Source organism: Budorcas taxicolor, chromosome 13, assembly GCF_023091745.1.
Source record: "Budorcas taxicolor isolate Tak-1 chromosome 13, Takin1.1, whole genome shotgun sequence".
Taxonomy (NCBI): Eukaryota; Metazoa; Chordata; class Mammalia; order Artiodactyla; family Bovidae; genus Budorcas; species Budorcas taxicolor.
Window position 1 is genome coordinate 65951569 of NC_068922.1, and position 20647 is coordinate 65972215.

Here is a 20647-nt window from a genome sequence, read left to right on the forward strand (position 1 = left end):
TATTTGATTAGTGAAAGAATGTCAACTCAAATACAGAAGTCATTGGTTCTGTTTATGAGTTTCTGAGGAGAGCAGATATTTTAAGTGCCAATGGTTTCTGAAAATAAATTTAAGACTATAAGGCTTAACAATAACACTCACTGAATGCCACCAATGCAGAAGAAACCTGAATTTGAATTTGGAGCTGTTAACCTGATACAACATATCACTTAACCAACTGTAACAAATCATTACTGACAGTATATGATATGCCTGATACTTTTAGTGCTAGATAATTACCTATTATCAGTAAAACTGGAAAGGTCCAGAAGGCATTCGCCCTTCAAAATCTGGAAAGAAAAAGTCATTGTGACATTATGTAAGTAAGCATATTAACGTACACACAAGAACATTACATTTATCTAAATTAACACACACAAACACAAAACAGAATTATTAAATATTTTTTTTCAGACCAGTAACTCCTATTTAGTATGCAAATAAAATATTAAAAAACATTTAATGTCAAGATTTCAAAATACTTTGAAGTTAGTCTATCCATAGCAATGGTTTCCAAATTTTAATGACATAACAATCATGTAGGGGAACTTGTTAAAAAGGCACTTGACAGACCTCAAAGCCTGAACTAAGGCAGCAGTTTTAACAAATTCCCCAAATGATTCTGATGAAAGCTGTCCAATTTTAAAGACTGTCTATACAGAATGGAAACTAACAGTTATTGAATGATGGTATGTGTCAGACAAGCAAAAGATATGAAAGGAATATAGCTACTGTTACTGGTGAGAAGGAAATGGCAACCCCCTCCAGTATTCTTGCCTGGAGAATCCCCATGGACAGAGGAGCCTGGCAGGCTACATGGGGTCACAAAGAGTCAGACAGGACTGAGTGACTAACAACAACTGGTGAGAAAGGAAAATTACACTGTTATTAACATTGTCTGTGTATCCACACTATTCTTGGATTATCAAACACCAGGGATGGTAAACTCAAATGCTTTCAGGGGTCAGGGTTTAACATACATAAATGAAGAGGGCAGAAAGCACACTTCCTTGTCCTAAGAGGTAGCCATTATTGAGCTTGACAATCGTTACCTATGTAGTTACCAATATTGCCAATTCTGACTTTTAAAAAATTTTCACATAAAAGGTCTTCATGTGTTAAGCTAAAAATTGAACAAAATAAAAATGTAAAACACCCTAAACAGGCCAAATAAACGGTCTGTGGCCCATGGGCAAGAGAACCACTGTTCAAACCAGGATACTTCTGGAGTGAAAAAAGGAGACATTCTAGTAATTATGCCACACCAACAGCCAAAACCTAGATAACTCAGGCAAACCAAGCTGTATGGTCACCATACCCAGGAGCCACTAGGGCACTGCTTCTACAGAGCACAAGAGACAAAATCCTTCAGTTCCTTTAAAGTTTACTTTGCTGGAGATTAAAGTTTTAGAAAGAGATATTTTGAGTATATACACACACACAGATACATATATATTGTGTATATACACATAAATATTTGTTTATTGAAAGATAAGACTAGATACAAAAGTATACGTAAGAGAAGAACCCAGTTAGTGATGACCTAATCCTTTCAGGGCCTCTTGCTCTACTTGTATGGAATTAAAGCTACAGCTGTTATATATCATCCTACTTTTAGTAAACAGCAAATTGTGTGAACAGTATTCAAATTCTGGCAACAAACTAGCTTACTCTGACCTCCTGCTTTTCCTTAGGCTTACTCTGATGTTTGTCCTTCATTAATTCTCTATCAGAACCTCCTACAGATGCCTCTGGCTGTGCATTTAGTTAACAGGACATACGGTTGGTCACATTCTTCCACAGCTCAGTTTTGCACATCACAGAAAATCATAGGCCAGGACTGCATCACAGCAGAGGCTGAAACCTGGGAACTTGAGCCCAAGTATTATAATGTTAAGAACTTTCTTAAAATATGGTTTTCTCCTGGAGGCTGTTACTGCTGACCCACAGGAGCTGAATCATTTAAATGTAAGTATAGTACCTTCCTGTCAAAGAGTTTTGAAATATATGGCTTAAAGTAATGCTCCTTTATTCCTTTGGCTTCTACCAGAAGTCCGTCATGCAGTTCACACAGTACAGGAATGATGCAGGGAGGTTCTTCAGCAGCCCGAAAGTCAGCAGTTTGGAAATTAGATGGTAAACCTAGTTTGACAGGGTATAAGAAACAATGGATGGAAAAAAGAATATGATCGACTTTTAATACTCTTTTTCTAAAAATTGATTATCAGTTTTCAAAAATAAATAAGGTCTCACCTTTAAATGATGGATTTAGCAATTCTTGTCTATTTGGGCACATAATGGCATTGGCAAAAATCAGATCCAAGCAGCACAGAAGTAAATGATAAGAGTTTACTAAATCATCTCCAATCATACGAAAATTACCTTTACAAGAAAAAAGAGACATAAAACCCAGGAACCTTCCATGTCAAATAGCACCGAGTTCCCACAACAGAAATATAAAGCAACTGAAAGTGTCATCTTACCCTTAGTATAAACAAACAGTGTCCAGCAGAAATTAAAGAGCTCTTTAACACTGCAAGGAATCCTCCTAAAAAAGGGGCGGGGGGAATGTACTTTTTATCTAACTTACTAAATATCATTCCACATTTGTCACTTAAAAATTGAAACACCAAATACACCAAGTAGTAAAGTCAAATTACATATAAAATCCCATTCACAAAGGACAGACAACCATGGTTTATTAAATGGGGTTAAAAAGTTGACTTTTAAAATGCAAATGCCCTTAGTAAGTTTGTATCATAATTTCTATGTCAATTATATGAGCATAAAGTGTCTCACCTCTGCTTCCTGCTTCGTGGCAACTTTGGTGGCTCTTCATATGGATTTTGAAATATATCTAAAAAAATTGGCTCAAATTTTTTGAAAATTACCGTAGACACCTCAAAATTTCTTTCTAGCCTTTCTATACGTTCACGAAACTCTTGTGGCAGGTTTGACATGTCCATCCATTTCTTCATTTTACTAAAAAACTGTATTAAACTAAACAAACAGAAAAAAGCAAATTTAAAATGAATCCATATAATGGTAGGAAAAGAAGACACTCTACTTATACCTAAGAATCTTTATTAAAATCCCTGAATTTATTTTTTTAAAAAAGAGAGACAAAAAAACCCCATTTCAAGTACTATGAAATTACTTTGGTTCCCAGAATCACTGTGAGAATGTAAACTCTGAATTAACAGTCAATACATAAAATATCTTTGACTATGCAGGTAGTACCTATCTACTTCTTTTATTCTCTGTAGTACCTAGACAATACTCTGAATATAAATTACAAAGTAAATGTTAGTCAACAGACTGATGAGTTCACAAAACTAGTCTGAGGAAAGACAGCCTGTCTCAATATTAGATTCTGGAAGTTGCTCACAAAGCACCAGACTGTTATAGGGAAAGAATAAAATTCAAGTGTTTGTGTTACAACACGTGGTTCTACTATCAAATATCAATATATACCTAAGAAGGTAGAACATACCCAGAAAAATCACTTAATGGACTATGGCTCTACATTTCTGGTTTATACAATTATAAGTGGATTTTTTAATGTTCCCACGTTAGGAAGGTCTTGGACTGAAATTTTGTAGTGTTAAAGTTCATTTAAGTGTCTAGTGTTATTACAGAATGCATGTAATATCTTTTTTTAAAGGCGGTGGAAGATATCATCAGTTAGTTGTCCATAGAAGTTCAAACTCCAGACATGCTGACTGAAATCTAAGAAGCTGAGTCTTTTTAAAAGATCTTATCAAGAGCAGCAAAAAAAGAAAAAAAGCTAGATTACTATTAGCTATTTTTTTGGCTGATAAAATTATAGTCTCTCTATAGAGAGAGACTATAGAGGGCTTTGTTGGAGACAGGGATGCTCAGCATGTGAAATTCTATTCTTTCTTTTGTCTGAGGATTTTCTACTAGAACGGTCAGCTGCATTGGAACTCAGGGTGAAGGCATAAAACCTAAGGTCCTTAATCAGATATATCTGTTTGGTTTTTGAATCTGGAGGTGACGGCACAGAAATGAGGAAGCAGTAAATTCTTACGGAGCTCAATAGCACCTCCTAGGGACTAAAACATTGCCAACATCCAGGGACAGCACTGCTGGCCATGCAAGCTGTGTACCTATTAGATGGGTTCTGTGATACACTCTTTGATTGTGTAGCCAGCCTGTCTTTCTCCTGGTCATTTTCTAAGCCTAATTTCTCAAGTTATCCTAAAGACTTTGTCAGCTATCCAATATTCTTTCAATACATTTTTTTTTCTCCTTAAGAGAGCTAAAGTTGGTAGCTGGTATGTTTTTTTTTTAATAAATCAGAGCCATGACTAATATATTCTCATATAAATCCAATGTACATATTGCTATCCCAAAAATCTATTTCTGCTTTATTGACTATGCCAAAGCCTTTGACTGTGTGGATCACAAGAAACTGTGGAAAATTCTGAAAGAGATGGGAATACCAGACCACCTGACCTGCCTCTTGGGAACTCTGTATGCAGGTCAGGAAGCAACAGTTAGAACTGGACATGGAACAACAGACTGGTTCCAAATAGGAAAAGGAGTACGTCAAGGCTGTATATTGTCACCCTGCTTATTTAACTTATATGCAGAGTACATCATGAGAAACGCTGGGCTGGAAGAAGCACATGCTAGAATCAAGACTGCTGGGAGAAATATCAATCACCTCAGATATGCAGATGATACCACCCTTATGGCAGAAAGTGAAGAACTAAAAAGCCTCTTGATGAAAGTGAAAGAGGAGAGTGAAAAAGCTGGCTTAAAGCTCAACATTCAGAAAACGAAGATCATGGCATCCGGTCCCTTCACTTCATGGGAAATAGATAGGGAAACAGTGGAAACTGTCAGACTTTATTTTTTGGGGCTCTAAAATCACTGCAGATGGTGACTGCAGCCATGAAATTAAAAGATGCTTACTCTTTGGAAGGAAAGTTATGACCAACCTAGATAGCATATTGAAAAGCAGAGACATTCCTTTGCCAACAAAGGTCTATCTAGTCAAGGCTATGGTTTTTCCAGTGGTCATGTATGGATGTGAAAGTTGGACTATAAAGAAAGCTGAGTGCCGAAGAATTGATGCTTTTGAACTGTGGTGTTGGAGAAGACTCTTGAGAGTCCCTTGGACTCCAAGGAGATCCAACCAGCCCATTCTAAAGGAGATCAGTCCTGGGTGTTCTTTGGAAGGAATGATGCTAAAGCTGAAACTCCAATACTTTGGCCACCTGATATGAAGAGTTGACTCATTGGAAAAGACTCTGATGCTGGGAGGGATTGGGGGCAGGAGGAGAAGGGGACAACAGAGGATGAGATGGTTGGATGCCATCACTGACTCGATGGACATGAGTTTGGGTGAACTCTGGGAGTTGGTGATGGACAGGGAGGCCTGGTGTGCTGCAATTCATGGGGTTGCAAAGAGTCGGACACGACTGAGTGACTGAACTGAACTGAACCTGGAACAAAGTACATCAGAGTGTTTGAAAACAAAGGAGCCTTATAGGACTGATATCACTTAAACTATGAATGTGATTTTTTTTAAACTAAATTAAAACACAAAGTAAACTTCACAGCTTTCAAAAGAGTTTTTGTTTCATTGAAAATCTATTACAAAGAATACAGTACTCCAAAAAAGCATATGAAAGATGCTCAACATCATTAGCCATTCAGTTCAGTTTAGTCGCTCAGTCGTGTCCGACTCTGCGACCCCATGAATCGCAGCACGCCAGGCCTCCCTGTCCATCACCATCTCCTGGAGTTCACTCAGACTCATGTCCATTGAGTCGATGATGCCATCCAGCCATCTCATCCTCAGTCGTCCCCTATTCCTCCTGCCCCCAATCCCTCCCAGCATCAGTCTTTTTCAATGAGTCAACTCTTCGCATCAGGTGGCCAAAGTACTGGAGTTTCAGCTTCAGCATCAGTCCTTCCAAAGAACACCAAGGGCTGATCTCCTTCAGAATGGACTGGTTGGATCTCCTTGCAGTCCAAGGGACTCTCAAGAGTCTTCTCCAACACTATAGTTCAAAAGCATCAATTCTTCAGTGCTCAGCCTTCTTCACAGTCCAACTCTCGTATCCATACATGACCACCATAGCCTTGACTATAGATGGACCTTTGTTGGCAAAGTAATGTCTCTGCTTTTCAATATGCTATCTAGGTTGGTCATAACTTTTCTTCCAAGGAGTAAGCGTCTTTTAATTTCATGGCTGCAGTCACCATCTGCAGTGATTTTGGAGCCCCCAAAATAAAGTCTGACACTGTTTCTACTGTTTCCCCATCTATTTCCCATAAAATGATGGGACTAGATGCCATGATCTTCATTTTCTGAATGTTGAGCTTTAAGCTAACTTTTTCACTCTCCTCTTTCACTTTCATCAAGAGGCTTTTTAGTTCCTCTTCACTTTCTGCTATAAGGGAGGTATCACCTGCATATCTGAGGTTATTGATATTTCTCCCGGCATTCTTGATTCCAGCTTGTGCTTTCTCCAGCCCAGCGTTTCTCATGATATACTCTGCATATAAGTTAAATAAACTGGGTGGCAATATACAGCCTTGACATACACCTTTTCCTATTTGGAACCAGTCTGTTGTTCCATGTCCAGTTCTAACTGTTGCTTCCTGACCTACATATAGGTTTCTCATTAGCCATTCAGTTCAGTTTAGTCGCTCAGTCATGTCTGACTCTTTGCGACCCCATGAATCGCAGCACGCCAGGCCTCCCTGTCCATCACCAACTCCCGGAATTCACTCAGACTCACGTCCATCGAGTCAGTGATGCCATCCAGCCATCTCATCCTCTGTCGTCCCCTTCTCCTCCTGCCCCCAATCCCTCCCAGCACCAGAGTCTTTTCCAATGAGTCAACTCTTCGCATCAGGTGGCCAGAGTACTGGAGCTTCAGCCTCAGCATCATTCCTTCCAAAGAAATCCCAGGGTTGATCTCCTTCAGAATGGACTGGTTGGATCTCCTTGCAGTCCAAGGGACTCTCAAGAGTCTTCTCCAACACCACAGTTCAAAAGCATCAATTCTTCGGTGCTCAGCCTTCTTCACAGTCCAACTCTCACATCCATACATCCATACAGGAAAAACCATAGCCTTGATTAGCCATTAGGGAAATACAAATCAAAACCATGATGAGACACCACTTCATGGGTACTTAACTATTAAAAAAAAAAGACAGATAGCAACTTCCCTGGTAGTCCAGTGGTTAAGAATCTGCTGCCAACGCAGGCGACACAGGCTTGATCCCTAATCTGGAAACATCCCTCATACTGCAGGGCAACTAAGCCCATGCACCACAGTTACTGAGCCTATGGTCTAGAGCATGGGAGCCACAGCTAACGAGCCCATGAACTCTAGAGCCCGTGCTCCACAACAAAAGCCACTGCAATGAGAAGCCCACATACCACAGTTAGAGGGTAGTCCCTGCTCATGTCAACTAGAGAAAGCTTGCGCAGCAATGAAGATCCAGCAGAACCATAAATAAATAAATAAGTAAATCTTAAAAAAAAAATAGATAATAAGTTTTGACAAGATGTGGATAAATTGGAATCTTCACAGAATGACTAGTATAGTCATTTTGAAAAACAGCTTGATAGCTCCTCAAAAGGTTAACTGGAGTTACCACATGACACAACAATTCTTATATATACATCTAAGAGAAATGAGAAATACGTCCACATAAAAAGCTGTACACATTCATAGCAACATTATTCATAAGAGTCCAAAGTAGAAACAACTCAAATGTCCATCAACCAAAAAAGTAATAAAATGTTTATATCCATGCAATGGAAAATTATTCAGTAATAGAAAGGAATAAAATGCTGATATATGCTACAACATGGATGAACCTTAAAAACATTATGCTAAGTTAAAGAAGCCAATCACAAAGAAATATCACATATTGTATGATTCTGTTTATAGGAAATGTCCAGGATAGGCAAAAAGACAGAAAGTGAATTAGTGGTTGCCAGAGGAAGGGGATTTAGTGGAGGTATAACATGTGAATGCCAATGAGTATGAGGTTTCTTTTTTGGGGTGATGAAAATGTTCTGAAATTGTAGTTAGTATGTGACTATATTAAAAACTGTTGAGCTATATACTTTAAATGGATATGTGGATTATATCTCAATAGGGCTGTTTAAAAAAAAATGCTACTCCAAAAAGGATACAGTGAAATGTGCTAGAAGTATTAGTAATTACCTTTCTAAAGGCAACTTGGCAACATGAATATAAAGTCTTAAAAACACTCAATTCTTTCATCCAAAAATTGATTTTTATGAGAATCTAAGGAGAGAGTCAAAGATATAGGCAAAAATATTTATACAAAGATAGATCTCATGCTATCCTATGACAGTTTTCTTTTTTTTTTAATAAGTAATGTACATATTTACAAAATTTCAAAGGTACTGAAGGATACATGATGGAAAGTATCTCTTCTTGTCCATCACCTCCCTCCCAGTTTTCTTCCATTAAAGCAACCAACTTTGCCTTAGTGACTAATTATACCTTCCCCATCCAGGGAGTGAACCTGGATCTCCTACACTGCAAGCAGGTTCTTTACTGCTGAGCCAGAGAAAGTCACAATTATATTTTTACTAGTTTCTTACTTATCCTTGCAGAACTTTTTAGGGTATTTATGAATATATACCTACTTAAATACTTTTTCCCCACTCAAATGAAATCATACTACCTACAAGAGATATTCTATACTTCTCTTTTTCCCTATCATTTTGGAGATCATTTCCTCTCAGTTCACATGAACGTCCTTCCATAATGTTAACAGCTGGATTTTATTCCACTATATGGATGTGCCATAAATGTATCTAAACATTCCCTTTTATCCTTTAAACTTTTTATTTTGAAATAGCATCAAACTTACAGAAAAGTTGCAAGAATTGTATATAAGAACTTCTTTATTCACCAATATTCACCAATTTTGCATTTTGCACATTTGCTTTGTCATCCACCTCTCTTTATGTTATTTATGTGTGTACAGAGCTTCCTCAATTTACAAATGGGGTTATAGGATATAACCTGTAACCCTACTGTAAGTTGAAAATATAAGCTGAAAATGCATTTAATATACCTAAACCTACTGAACATCACAACTTAGCCTAGCCTACCTTAAACATGCTCAGATGCTTACATTAGCCTACAGTTGGGTAAAATTATCTAACACAAAGCCTATTTTATTAAAAAAAAAAGTGTTGACTATCTCATATAATTTAACAAATACTCTACTGAAAGTGAAAAACAGAATGGCTGTGAGACAGAATGGTTGTAAATCTATTGGTTGCTTACCCTCCTGATTGCATGGCTTACTGGGATCTGTGACTCACCCTGCCAGCAAAAACCAACTACAGAGAAAAGATGATAATATGGAACATATGTCCCAATAGTGGCACACTATCTAATTTTAAGGGTACTAAAAAGGCAAAAAAGAAAATTACTTTGTAAAAAATTAATATCAATGTTTCTATTAAAATTATGGAAAGTAATTTTTCATTCAGGTTCTAATAAATATGAAAATAACAAGTGAATGAAAATAATCTTGATTTAAATCACAAGTTATTAAAAAACTTGTAAAAAAAATAAGGAAAAATTACTTCTCACTACTTAATGAGACTCAGACAACTGCTTTATTAAGAATTTAAAATTCAAATTATAAAATAGATACTAATTTTTAACACTATTAATAGCAGAACAAATTTTTACACAAAACTTTTTTTTTTTTGGCAGCACCTCATGCCTTACAGGATTTTAGTTCCCTGACAAGGGTTAAACCCAGGTCTTTTGTAGTGAGCGTATAGCCCTAACCACTGGACAGACAGGGAATTCCCACATGAAACTTTCTTTTTAAGTTGGAAATTGCTTAGGCTAATTTTTTTTGTAAACTGAAGCTGAATTAAAGATACAATTCAAAAGAAGACACACTAATGTATATTTGTTTACTGATACATAAGTAACAGCATGGACTTCAGAGGCTCTGCCACTTAGGTATATAACCACTAGATATAATTTAACCTTCTGGTGACTTGGCTTCCTCATCTTTAAAATGAGATTTATTTGATAGGATTAATGTGAGGATTAAATGAATAAAGATATGCAAACTATTAGCACATAATATCTGGCACACAGGTAAATACTCAATAAAAATCTTCTAGTTTTACAGGTATATGTATGAATCTATACTTCTACAGCATTTTGCAGTATGATTTAGCAATATTTGATGCATATTTTCCCAAATCTATAAAGATCTACATTGTCACTTAAAATTAGTGACTTCCCTGGTGGTCCAGTGGTGAAGAATCCACCTTCCAAATGCAGGGGACGGGTTTGATCCCTGGTTGGGGAACTAAGATCCCACATGCCATAAGGCAAGTAAGCCCACACACTGCAACTACTGAGGCCACATGCACTGGCACCTGTGCTCCGCAGTGAGCAGTCCTTGTGCTGCAACTAGAGAAGCCAACGAGCAGCAATAAGGACCCAGAATAGATGAAAAAAAGAAAAAATTTTACTGCATCAAGTAATAAAACTAGAATAGAGATGTTAGATTATAGAAAATTATTGTATCAAGATTTAATTTTGTTGACATGGATAACTGTACTATAGTTATTTAAGGAAACACACACTGAAATATTTAGGGGTATAGGGCTATAATGGATGCTACTTAAATTGAAGTAGTTGAGGAAAATACATTATTTAAGGGAAAAAGATTAAATGATAAAGCAAATGGAGTAAAATGTCACTAAAAGGTGAGTCTAGGTCAAGGGTGTATGGATGATCTTTGTAATTTTCTTATTTTTGCAACTTTTCTGAAAGCTTCAAATTATTCTCAAAGTTAAAACATTAATGAAAAAAATCATAGATAAAGAGATTTAGTAACATTCCTGGCAGTCCAGAAGTTAAGACTCCATGCTTCCAATGCAAGGGGGCACAAGTTCAATCCCTGATTGGGGAACAAAGATCCCACCTGCTGCATGGTGCAGCCAAGAAAAAAAACAAAAAACAAAAACAAAACCTCTATGCCTGTAATGCCTGTGGTGATAGTTACTTAACTCTGTAAAAAATACCCCAAATCACTGAATTGTACAAGTAAGTAAATTATATGACTTATAAATCGTAACTCAATTAACAGAAAAGATTTAGAACAGGGGCCTTTGGTTGAAGTTAGAATTTGAGGAAGAAAGTCAGAGAAAAGAATGTGAGAACTGGGGGAAAAATGTGAGAACTGTAAAAAAAACTTAGAATGGGATGAAGCTAAATGATTTAAAATGAAGAGAAATTAAATTCTAAAGTTAAATTCAGGATTTATAAAGTAATGTTTGAAAAATCAAAGTGCTTTACCTTAGTTTAGCTGAACGTAGTATTCTGGTAAGGGAAACGCAATTTCCTTCCATGATACCCTTTCCAACTGTGGGAATGATGCTTTTGCGGCAAGCAACATACAACGAACACGCCAACCAGTGTATAACTTCTCCCTGGCAGGCAAAAGATAAAACAGCAAAATGGTTATATTTCGTTAGAACACTTGAATTCTAGACTCAAAAGAGACCTTAGGATTATCTGGTCTAATTTTCATACTGTATTAACAGGTGAGAGAAGTGAGGATGTTTGCCCAAGGTCAGAAAGCTTAGTTGGTTGCAAAAATGGGTATAAAATTCCTTACTCTCTCCTGTGTAACATGGTGAATTGATATTAATCTAAATATAGATCTCTCATCTACACCCCAAATCTAATATTACTGAAAACGTTCTCAATTTCTCAGCATTAGCTTTTTCAATATTATAACACCAGTCATGGCCTTGATGATGTGGAAGTTCCTTTCTATCATTTTGTTTCTTTTTTAATCACTTTGGCAGAGAAAAGGAAAGAACAAAGTAGAATGATGGCAAAAGAATCACGCATATAAAAACTAATACCTATCGTGTTCAACATAAAGGAGATTGTCAGTTTTGTGAGGTAGAAATTAGGGGAATTATTTACCCTAATCTTTAACACAGTCTAAGTATGGCTCTCTATCTTAGCAGATATTTCAATTTACAATGCTACAAAAAAGGTGACATTTGAGAATTCAACACTAGACTTGAGCTATTGAAGCTAGATTCACTTTATGACTTCATTGCTGAGCTTTACATGAAATTAAGAACTAGCCACAAATCTCATAGCATAACACAATACTGTAGTGCAGATCCTCTTTAAGACCAGACTCTAGCAGAATAAAAATGACTAATAAAGATCTCCTGCAATAATCCAAAAGGGGTGAGCAGAAATGGGTAGCTACTAATAAATCTAAGACCTAGTGTTCCTGCCCTAAAGCAGTGAAGCAGTCTTAACTGCTTGAGGCAGGTAAGCTTAAGGTTGAATACTTTTAGAAGCCTTGATTAACGAATTGTTTGGGTATAACACCCAAGTATTATAGAGCTTTTGGATACAGGCTACTAGACGAAAACACTATTAATATAGAGAAACTTTAAGAACCAAAATTACTACTTTGACTTTTTTCTAAAAATAAAAAGCACCTATAGTATTTAAATTAGTTCCTTGATACTAGGCCTTCAAAATACAAAAACACTCTGACCTTATAAAACTCCAAGTGTAGAACTAAGAGGAACAGATAGTATTATCTATAACTGGTGAGATACATGTTTTAAGAATTGAAAATAAAGTGTTATGGGAAAATATAGTGTAGTGAGCAACTGATTTTGACTGGGGGGGTCACAGAAGGGTTCACAGAAGGAGACATAAGTGGTAAGTGGTGACAAATCATCAAAATGTATGGGTGAAGTGGGGTGGGTAATCAGGAGCTTGTCAGGTAGACTAGAGAGGATAGGGACTGGGCAGAGGGGTTCTTAAGAAGCAGCAGATATATGAAAATGCCTTTCACCAAAAACAAAGCAACAAAGAAGAGGAAAACAAAACACTTTCAATAGAACAAACACAAAATCTTAATTCAACACAACTGTGAATTAAGTCAAACATTAAGACACCCTAATCAACTCTGCCTAACTGGAGATTTGGCTCTTAAACTTTCTCTTGAGTGGGGAGTGAAGTGTCCAGGCAGAGGGGCTGGCATGGAGAAAGTTAGGAGCAAGCTAGGCATATTCCAGAATCTGAAAGAGGCGCCTAGTTTAATGCCTTCAACACAGTCTACACTCAGCAATGTGCATTCAATGAGAGACTAAATGAAGACTTGGGATGTCAGAAATGCTTTCTCTGGCTTCTAAAAAGTTTGTTTTCAATCGAGAGGCTGTAAATTATAATCTCCCTTACTTTCTCCTCCTTTCCTCAGCTTTCCAGTCGTGTCACCCAGAGATGCAGATGACTGTCCTTAATCCAGTCTATCCAGTCCTACCCTGGAGACAAACAAGAGTCTCTCTTCTTCTCCCTTATATACTGACACACACATAAACTGTCAACTCCAAATTTCCAACTCCATGCCTTTGAACTCAGCGATTAACTATTCTACTGGGTGATGAGTCAGAACAACACTGAGTTCAGCCCTCTTACATCACAAAAACTTTTCATCATGAGGCCACTGCAAATATATTCCATCATAATTCTACCTCTATACTGGGCTTATGCTTGTTTGGGTTTCTGCGATGATTAGCAGAATGAACCTGGGCAACACAACCCTCCTGGCCTTGATACCTGGACAGCAGGATTAATACTCCCTGCCCTGTCATGTCACAGACTGTTGTGAGGACTTAACGCAAGAATAGCTGGGGAAAATCTAATGATAGTTTACATTTTACTTTGTTCAGAGACAGACACTGTGTTTAGCGTCAAGACCATCTAATTATCCCCGTCTGAAGAAGGAGGAATCTGGGGCCCAGAGATAAGCCTTGTGTGCACAATTGGCTCTGATGAAATAGCTGTGCCGCGGCAAAACGGCAAAAAAAAAAAAAAAAAGCAACCCACACTTCGGGCCGGCAGGGTAGAGAGATTATGGCTCAGACTCAGTCTGGCTCCACCATTAACCAGGCGACCTTGGGCTTAACCTCTTTGGGGTTCAGCTTCCTCATCTGTGTAATGGGGATCACAGAACATAGTCAAAAGGGTTGTGGAGAGAACCAAGTAAGACGACACGGCTAAAGCGCTGGGCAGCGGCGTCTTGGCACACAAGTCATTTAGGCTTTTATCGTTATGGTATTTGCTTCTCAAATAGACTTAAGGGCAGTCCCAAGACGTCTGTGGCGCTGGTCTGAAGACCAGGGGACGACCCCTGAGTGGCGTGTGACCTTGGAAAAGCCACTCCTTTTCCGGACTTCGGTTTCCCGCCTCAAAATAAATGGAGAGATGGGATCTATACCCTCCCTTCCAGCTTCGCACTCCTCGGCGCCCGGCTGGGCAGAGACCCTTCCCGGTGAGGAAACTCCCACCGCCCCACAGGGTGGGGTAGGGGCGGGGCGGGGGTGGGGTCTGGCGAGCTCTGTCCCGCCGCCCCACCTGCCGCCGCTCACCTCTAAGCTGTAGTTGCCCCGGATGGCAGTGAAGTCGTCCAGGGCTTCGGCTGCGCTCCCCTCGTCCAGGTTCAGCTCCTGGCACAGGGCCTGCAGCGCTTCCCCGGCCGCGGCGACCACTGCCGCCCCCTCGGCGTGGGGATCGTCCTCGTCCATCCCCTCAGGCCCGGCGGGCGGCGCGGTCACAGCCCCCCGGCTCCTTTCTCCGTCCTGGGCGCGCTACCCACAACCACCCGCGCCAAAAGCGCGCGAAAATCGGGAGCTGCAGGACGACGTCTCTTCGATGGTCTGCATCCGCGTTTCTCCTCAAAAAAGTCCGTTTCTCCTCCACGGCTCCCAGCCGTCGCTCTCCGGATATGTGATAAGAAGACCGACTTCGGGGCCTAAAAACACCTGGACTTGGCCCTTGGCGGGCAGCGGAGAACAGCCGGCGGGGCAAATTGGTAGCGGAGGGATCGGCAGTCCGCGCGCAGGGTCTGCCGGGAGTTGTAGTCTGTATCCAGCTTTGGCGCCAGCGGCGCATCCCTTTCCTGGTGGCTGTTTGGTTCAGGCAGGTCTACCAATAGCGAGGTGACCCCGTTCATCTTACGAAGAAACGTTTTCTGCCCCGCCAGCCCATGGGCCTGCCTGCCCCAGAACTCCAATCACAGTTTGATCGGAACTTGCTCTCTGAGTTAGGAAACGGAGGAGGGGACTGAAAAAAGTGGTCCCACAGCATCAAGGGCGGGGGAGGGCCTCGGCGGACACCCTCAGAGTGTCCAGCGTCTAGAGAGCAGTCTTTAGAATCACTGAGGGGTTGATGAGGTAACGATATTAGCAGACACCTGTCCATCTCTTTTTGATGGCTAAACGAGGCTTGATCTGGGCTGAAAGAGCTGAGAGTAAGGGGGCACTTCCTCAGCTCCCTGGGCCTTAGGAACTGGGACCCTGGAACCCAGTAAAAACTTGTCGTTCCAGATTTAGGAATGGCCTGAGCATTCCCTGGTGGCTCAGAGGGTAAAGCGTCTGCTTGCATTGCGGGAGACCTGGGTTCGATCCCTGGGGTCGGGAAGATCTGGATATTACTATCTGAAATTATCTTGTTTATTCGCTGGCTCTTCCTACTAAAATGCGAGTTGCGTGAGAGCAGGAACCTTCTTTTTATGTTCAGTGTATTCCAGAGTTTATGGATTAGTGACTGGCCTAGTTGGCACTCAGTACTTAGTATGGTGTGTTTAAAAATGACAAAGAGCCCACTGTTGCTTGGATGAGGGAAGGAGTCACCAGAGAAGAAAACAGAAGCAGGTCCAGTTAGGTTACAAAGGATCTCAGAAGGGTTAAAGCATGGAGATTTTAATAAAAGGAGGTGAAGTCTGTGCAGGCAGGTTCCTCTGGGTGTCACACGTGGGTTAGTTGGGGGTAGAGAGCAGAGGTATGGAGATGGTGGGAGATGAGTCCAGCATAGATAGGAGCCAGCCTGCAGAGATAGCTCTGTCCTAGAGCTGAAGCGGGCCCTGCTGAAGAGGAGGAGTCTCCAATAACATAGGTTTCCCTTTGGGCTACGGAAGGTGATACTCTCAACTAGAATGGAGTATAACCAGAGGGATAAGATCAGTTCTGGAACTGTTGTGTGTGGGATCTTAGAAGGTCACCCCTGTCCCCTGAGCATTTTCCCAGTCTTCTATATTCCCCACACATAGAGAGGGTTGGGACTTGGGTACCATCTGCAGGCTGGGTAACAAATGAGTAAAAACTCAAACTCCCCCCCCAAAACTCAAATGTGGTACTTCCAGCTCTGCTTTCTTCTAGCTAACTTCAGGACCATCTCATTATCTTCTGAAAGGGGTATCGGCATGTAGTGTCTGCATGGAGACTCACCTAGGAGATTTTACTTCGAGGTTATGGGCAGGTAAGGGGAGATCTGTCTCCAGGGTCAAGGAGTCTCTAACAGGGCTCATTGTCCCTCCTTCTAACTTCCTGTCAGCAAAGAACTGTCAGGATTAGTGGAGATGAAATGGATGAAGGTTTTCCTGTACTGGATTTTTTTTTTTTGCCGCAGCACTTGGCATACAGGGTCTTAGTTCCCCGACCAGGGATCAAACCACTGGACTGCCAGGTAAGTCCCTAGATCATTTGTTTTCTAATTAAGCTGCTGTGCATCTGTCTTTAAGAGCTCCAGGAGTGGAGGCAGCCTGGGCATGAAGATTTGGGAATTTTCAGGCAGTACCTGAAGCTAAGGGAGCAGGTTCATATCACTCCGGGAGTGTGTTGGCATGAGAAAAGACTCAAGGGTAGACCCTCTAGGAGTACCAACATTTCAGCAATAGGCAAAATTTTAGGAGTGAATGAAAAGAAAAAAAAAAAAAAACTGTCCAGGAAGGTATAAGGAGGAGGAGCAGTATTTCAGAGGCCGGGAGAGAAGTATTCCATAGAGTCCAACACTGCAGAGAATTCAAATAGGATGAGGAATTCAACGAAGACCTCCTATATTATCTTTCATATGATTTCAGTAACCTTTGCCAGAAGCAGCTGTCTTTAGCACAGTAGGAGTGGAAGCCAGATTACTGTGGTTGAGAGGCTGCTAGAAGGAAGGTCAGAAAGTTGGAATACGAAGTAAAAACTTGTCTTTACGTAGTCTGTGGAGGAGAGCCAAATGGAAGGGTATTTTCTAGGACTGGAAAACGCAAGCATGTGAATAATCAGGGACAGGCAAAGACTGAAGATAAAGAGGTCAGCGATGTAGCCAGGCCCTGGAAAAAGGTGCCCAAGACAGGTTCTGGAAGGTTATCACTGCACATCTAGATTAAACAGACCTGCTAGGCACCCTGGTGAGTGGAAAATAGCAACATGCAGTTGGGAGATGTCAGTGGTAAAGGTTTGGATATTTCTTTGTTGAGAAGTATCCCTGATTCTGTTAAACACAGACATCATGATTGGAATGTTTTAAAGAAAAGTGGAATAAAAATAAGACGACCCCATGGGGTCTTGGCTTTCATAGCTGGTCATGGAGAAGATCATAAGAGCTGAGAGACCTCAAGTTTTTTGCCTTTGCCATAACTCATTAATCTCTTTTTTTATCCAGATCTGAATTTCAGAGGGTCATTCTGGTCTTGAAAAGAAACCAAGATAAAAGGAAACAGCTCTCTGGAATTATAAGCCAAAGAAAACCAGAGAGTCATTGCTGCATTTGTCATCTTTTTAGTCAGTAGTGGGGTTTCCAGTGAGTTGCAGTATATGTACTATAAGGCCATTTCTTCTTTGCAGCTGAATGATTCTGATTTGTTTTCCTGTTTCATGCACACACACTAAGTCCTGAAAACCCTTCATTTCTTCATTCCAAATATGTTTACTGAATGCCTACTATGTGCAAGATACTGATTCTTCTTTTGCTGTGACTTTCAGATCATCCAGATTTGAACTGAGGGGCCCTGCTGGCTTGAAAATGACCCAGAAACAAAAGACACACCTCTCAAAGGTCATCCACCAAACAAAAAATGAGAAACACTGCATGCTGGGTTTTTTTTTCTCCTCCGGAGTGAGTCTGTGCTCTAACTTTGGATTTTCAATAAGTCATTATCCTGTCTATGTGAACCTCCCATTTTCCTCTCCTGTCTTTTGATTCATTTGATCTCTAACTCTTTACATTCAATTAATCGTTCACATCTTCTTTTGCCATGTGGTAATTCTCAGACTATCCTGAAGTGAACTATTAGAAAGTGCAAGCTTTGGAAATGAGGCCAAGATAAAAGGAAAAGGAAAATACTCTTGAGTTCCCTTCTTTCCCTTATGAAATAAAGCAGATTTAAACTGTACTCTTCCCCCTAGCCCCCGCCCCAGACTGTTAAATTCTGTCATTGGTTTTCAATAAACAGGACTGCCAAACTCAAAAAAACCCAGCCCATGCTGTCCTTTTTGTTATCACTGACTCTCCTGTTCCTTTATCCCCTACACCTAATCACAAAATCTTGTGGATTCCTCTTCCACCCGATTTCTAGTTGTCTTTCAACATGTTATATTTTCTCTTCCAATCCATCTTATGTTTACTTACTAGTCTAGTCTTTCTCAAGCAGCATTTGTATCATGTCTCTTTCTCAAGACTCTTCAGGGCTTCACTATTACCAGTTGAATCAAATTTAGGTAGGTAAGCACTGATCCAGCCTCACCTTCATTTTTTTTTTTTTTACTCTTCTCTTTTGTCAATATGTTCTCCCTGCTTTTTTCTCAGGGTACATGTTGGTTTTTATTATCCAATGGCCTGCTGTGTTAACACTCAATTGAGCTTCTTTGAATAGAAAATGAATTATGGGTGGTGAGATAGATTTACTCTCCATTTCTGATCCAGATATGTCATGAAGGTTGTTTATATTTTAATCCCATAGTATCTGTATGATTAGCAGCCTCCAGTTGTGGATTTAAAATTTCAGAGTTCCCTGGAGCATGTGTCAAGAGCCTGATTCAGAACTTTAGAGGCTCCAAGACTAAAAAGATTATAATCTACACCCTCCCAAATATAATTCAAAATATAAACAATTCCAAACCCCAAAATAAGTGTAAGAAAGTACAGCGAAGTTTTGATTATTTTCCCCAACATGACTATTTCATTTTGAAATTCTACCCCCCCCAAATTTTTTTGTCCCCCAGCTTTGCTGTAAGCAACAGGGATAGTCTGCCCTAAGCAACTACTTAGTTGGCACATGCCCCGCTTAGGAAAATCTACTCACCACCTAACCTTTTAACAGACAAAAAAAAAAAGCAGTTAATAGTTGTGGGGGAGGGGCAAGACCTGACCTCATCATTCTTAACTGTTGTTCCTCAGAGAAAAAGCAAAAGTGATGGTCCTCTAGTGGGTCCCTAGAGAGAAATTAGAGCCTGCCCTGCTCACAAGGACAATTTAGGTTTTATCTACCTCTTTCAGACTTTAGATAAGGAAATTAAAACTGAAAAGCCCAATTTAACTTAAAACTGTTCATTCTAAGGCTTTCTCCACCGAAACCTGTGTCCTGGGGACTCAGTTCAGTCACTAGAAGAAATTTCAGAACAGTATTTTCTTTTTAAGTTTTCCTCTAAGAGACTGTCCTGACATTGACTTCATTCTACCTAGAACCAAAACTTAGGATCACTTTTGTTTCCTCAATCTATACATACTTTGGTAACTCCTGCTCCATTGCGTTCCCAGAGAAGTTGGAAAACTGAACATTAGTGAAAACCCACCCCAGGTATAAGCCTTTCAAGGAGAAGGTCTTGGGAAAAGTAAGCCATATGAGAGAGATGTATGTAACACCCAAAGATGGCAATAGCGAATAGTCTCAGCAAGACTATCCCTATTGCTTTTTTCCTCGTTTCAATTTCCTCATTCGATTTAGGGAAGTTGATATTTTCCTTTTCTTCTTTGAAACAGCTAAGGCTATTACCTATGGAGCTACTGAAGAAAGTTCAGAGAATTGGAATCAAGAGTCTTGAGTCTAAGTCCTAGCACTGCTGCTGCTGCTGCTGCTGCTGCTGCTAAGTCACTTCAGTCGTGTCCGACTCTGTGTGACCCCATAGACGGCAGCCCACCAGGCTCCCCAGTCCCGGGGATTCTCCAGGCAAGAACACTGGAGTGGGTTGCCATTTCCTTCTCCAATGCATGAAAGAGAAAAGTGAAAGTGAAGTCACTCAGTCGTGTCCGACTGTTCGCCACCTCATGGACTGCAGCCTACCAGGCTCCCCTGTCCATGGGATTTTCCAGGCAAGAGTACTGGAGTGGGCTGCCATTGCCTTCTCCAGTCCTAGCACTATTAGCACAAAATCCTACTGATTTTGTACTCTTTGGCTTTAACCTCTCTGAGTCTGTTTCCTCATCTGTTAAATGGTGATAACAATAATGTCTAAATTACACCATCAATTCAAGATAAAAAAAACATGAAAGTTCTATACAAAGAACAATGATAACTACTGTTTCCTCGACTGCTTTTCTACTGCATCAGAAACAGATGGATGCCTTACAATCAACTCTGATCTACTTTTTTTCCACATGTGTGTCATGTCTCAATCAATATTACTGATTCTTAAATGTAGATTAACTGAGATTGGGAATGTGTTCACTTAGAGCAAACAGAGTTTGTGCATTTGTATAAAATATCCGGAAGGATACATGAAAAA

The 20647-nt window shown here is 40.0% G+C and overlaps 1 protein-coding gene across 1 annotated transcript in view; it reads right to left on the reverse strand.

The window, feature by feature from the left end:
- RBL1 (RB transcriptional corepressor like 1) overlaps nucleotides 1–14683 on the reverse strand; it is a 59165-nt gene extending 44482 nt beyond the window's left edge. The window contains exons 1-7 of the mRNA XM_052650509.1: nucleotides 14528–14683; nucleotides 11412–11545; nucleotides 2839–3039; nucleotides 2523–2587; nucleotides 2293–2421; nucleotides 2021–2181; nucleotides 280–329 (exon numbers count right to left, since the gene is read on the reverse strand). Coding sequence (XP_052506469.1) covers nucleotides 280–329; nucleotides 2021–2181; nucleotides 2293–2421; nucleotides 2523–2587; nucleotides 2839–3039; nucleotides 11412–11545; nucleotides 14528–14683 — 896 coding nt within the window. The remainder of the gene's footprint in view (nucleotides 1–279; nucleotides 330–2020; nucleotides 2182–2292; nucleotides 2422–2522; nucleotides 2588–2838; nucleotides 3040–11411; nucleotides 11546–14527) is intronic.
- Nucleotides 14684–20647: the final 5964 nt, after the last annotated feature.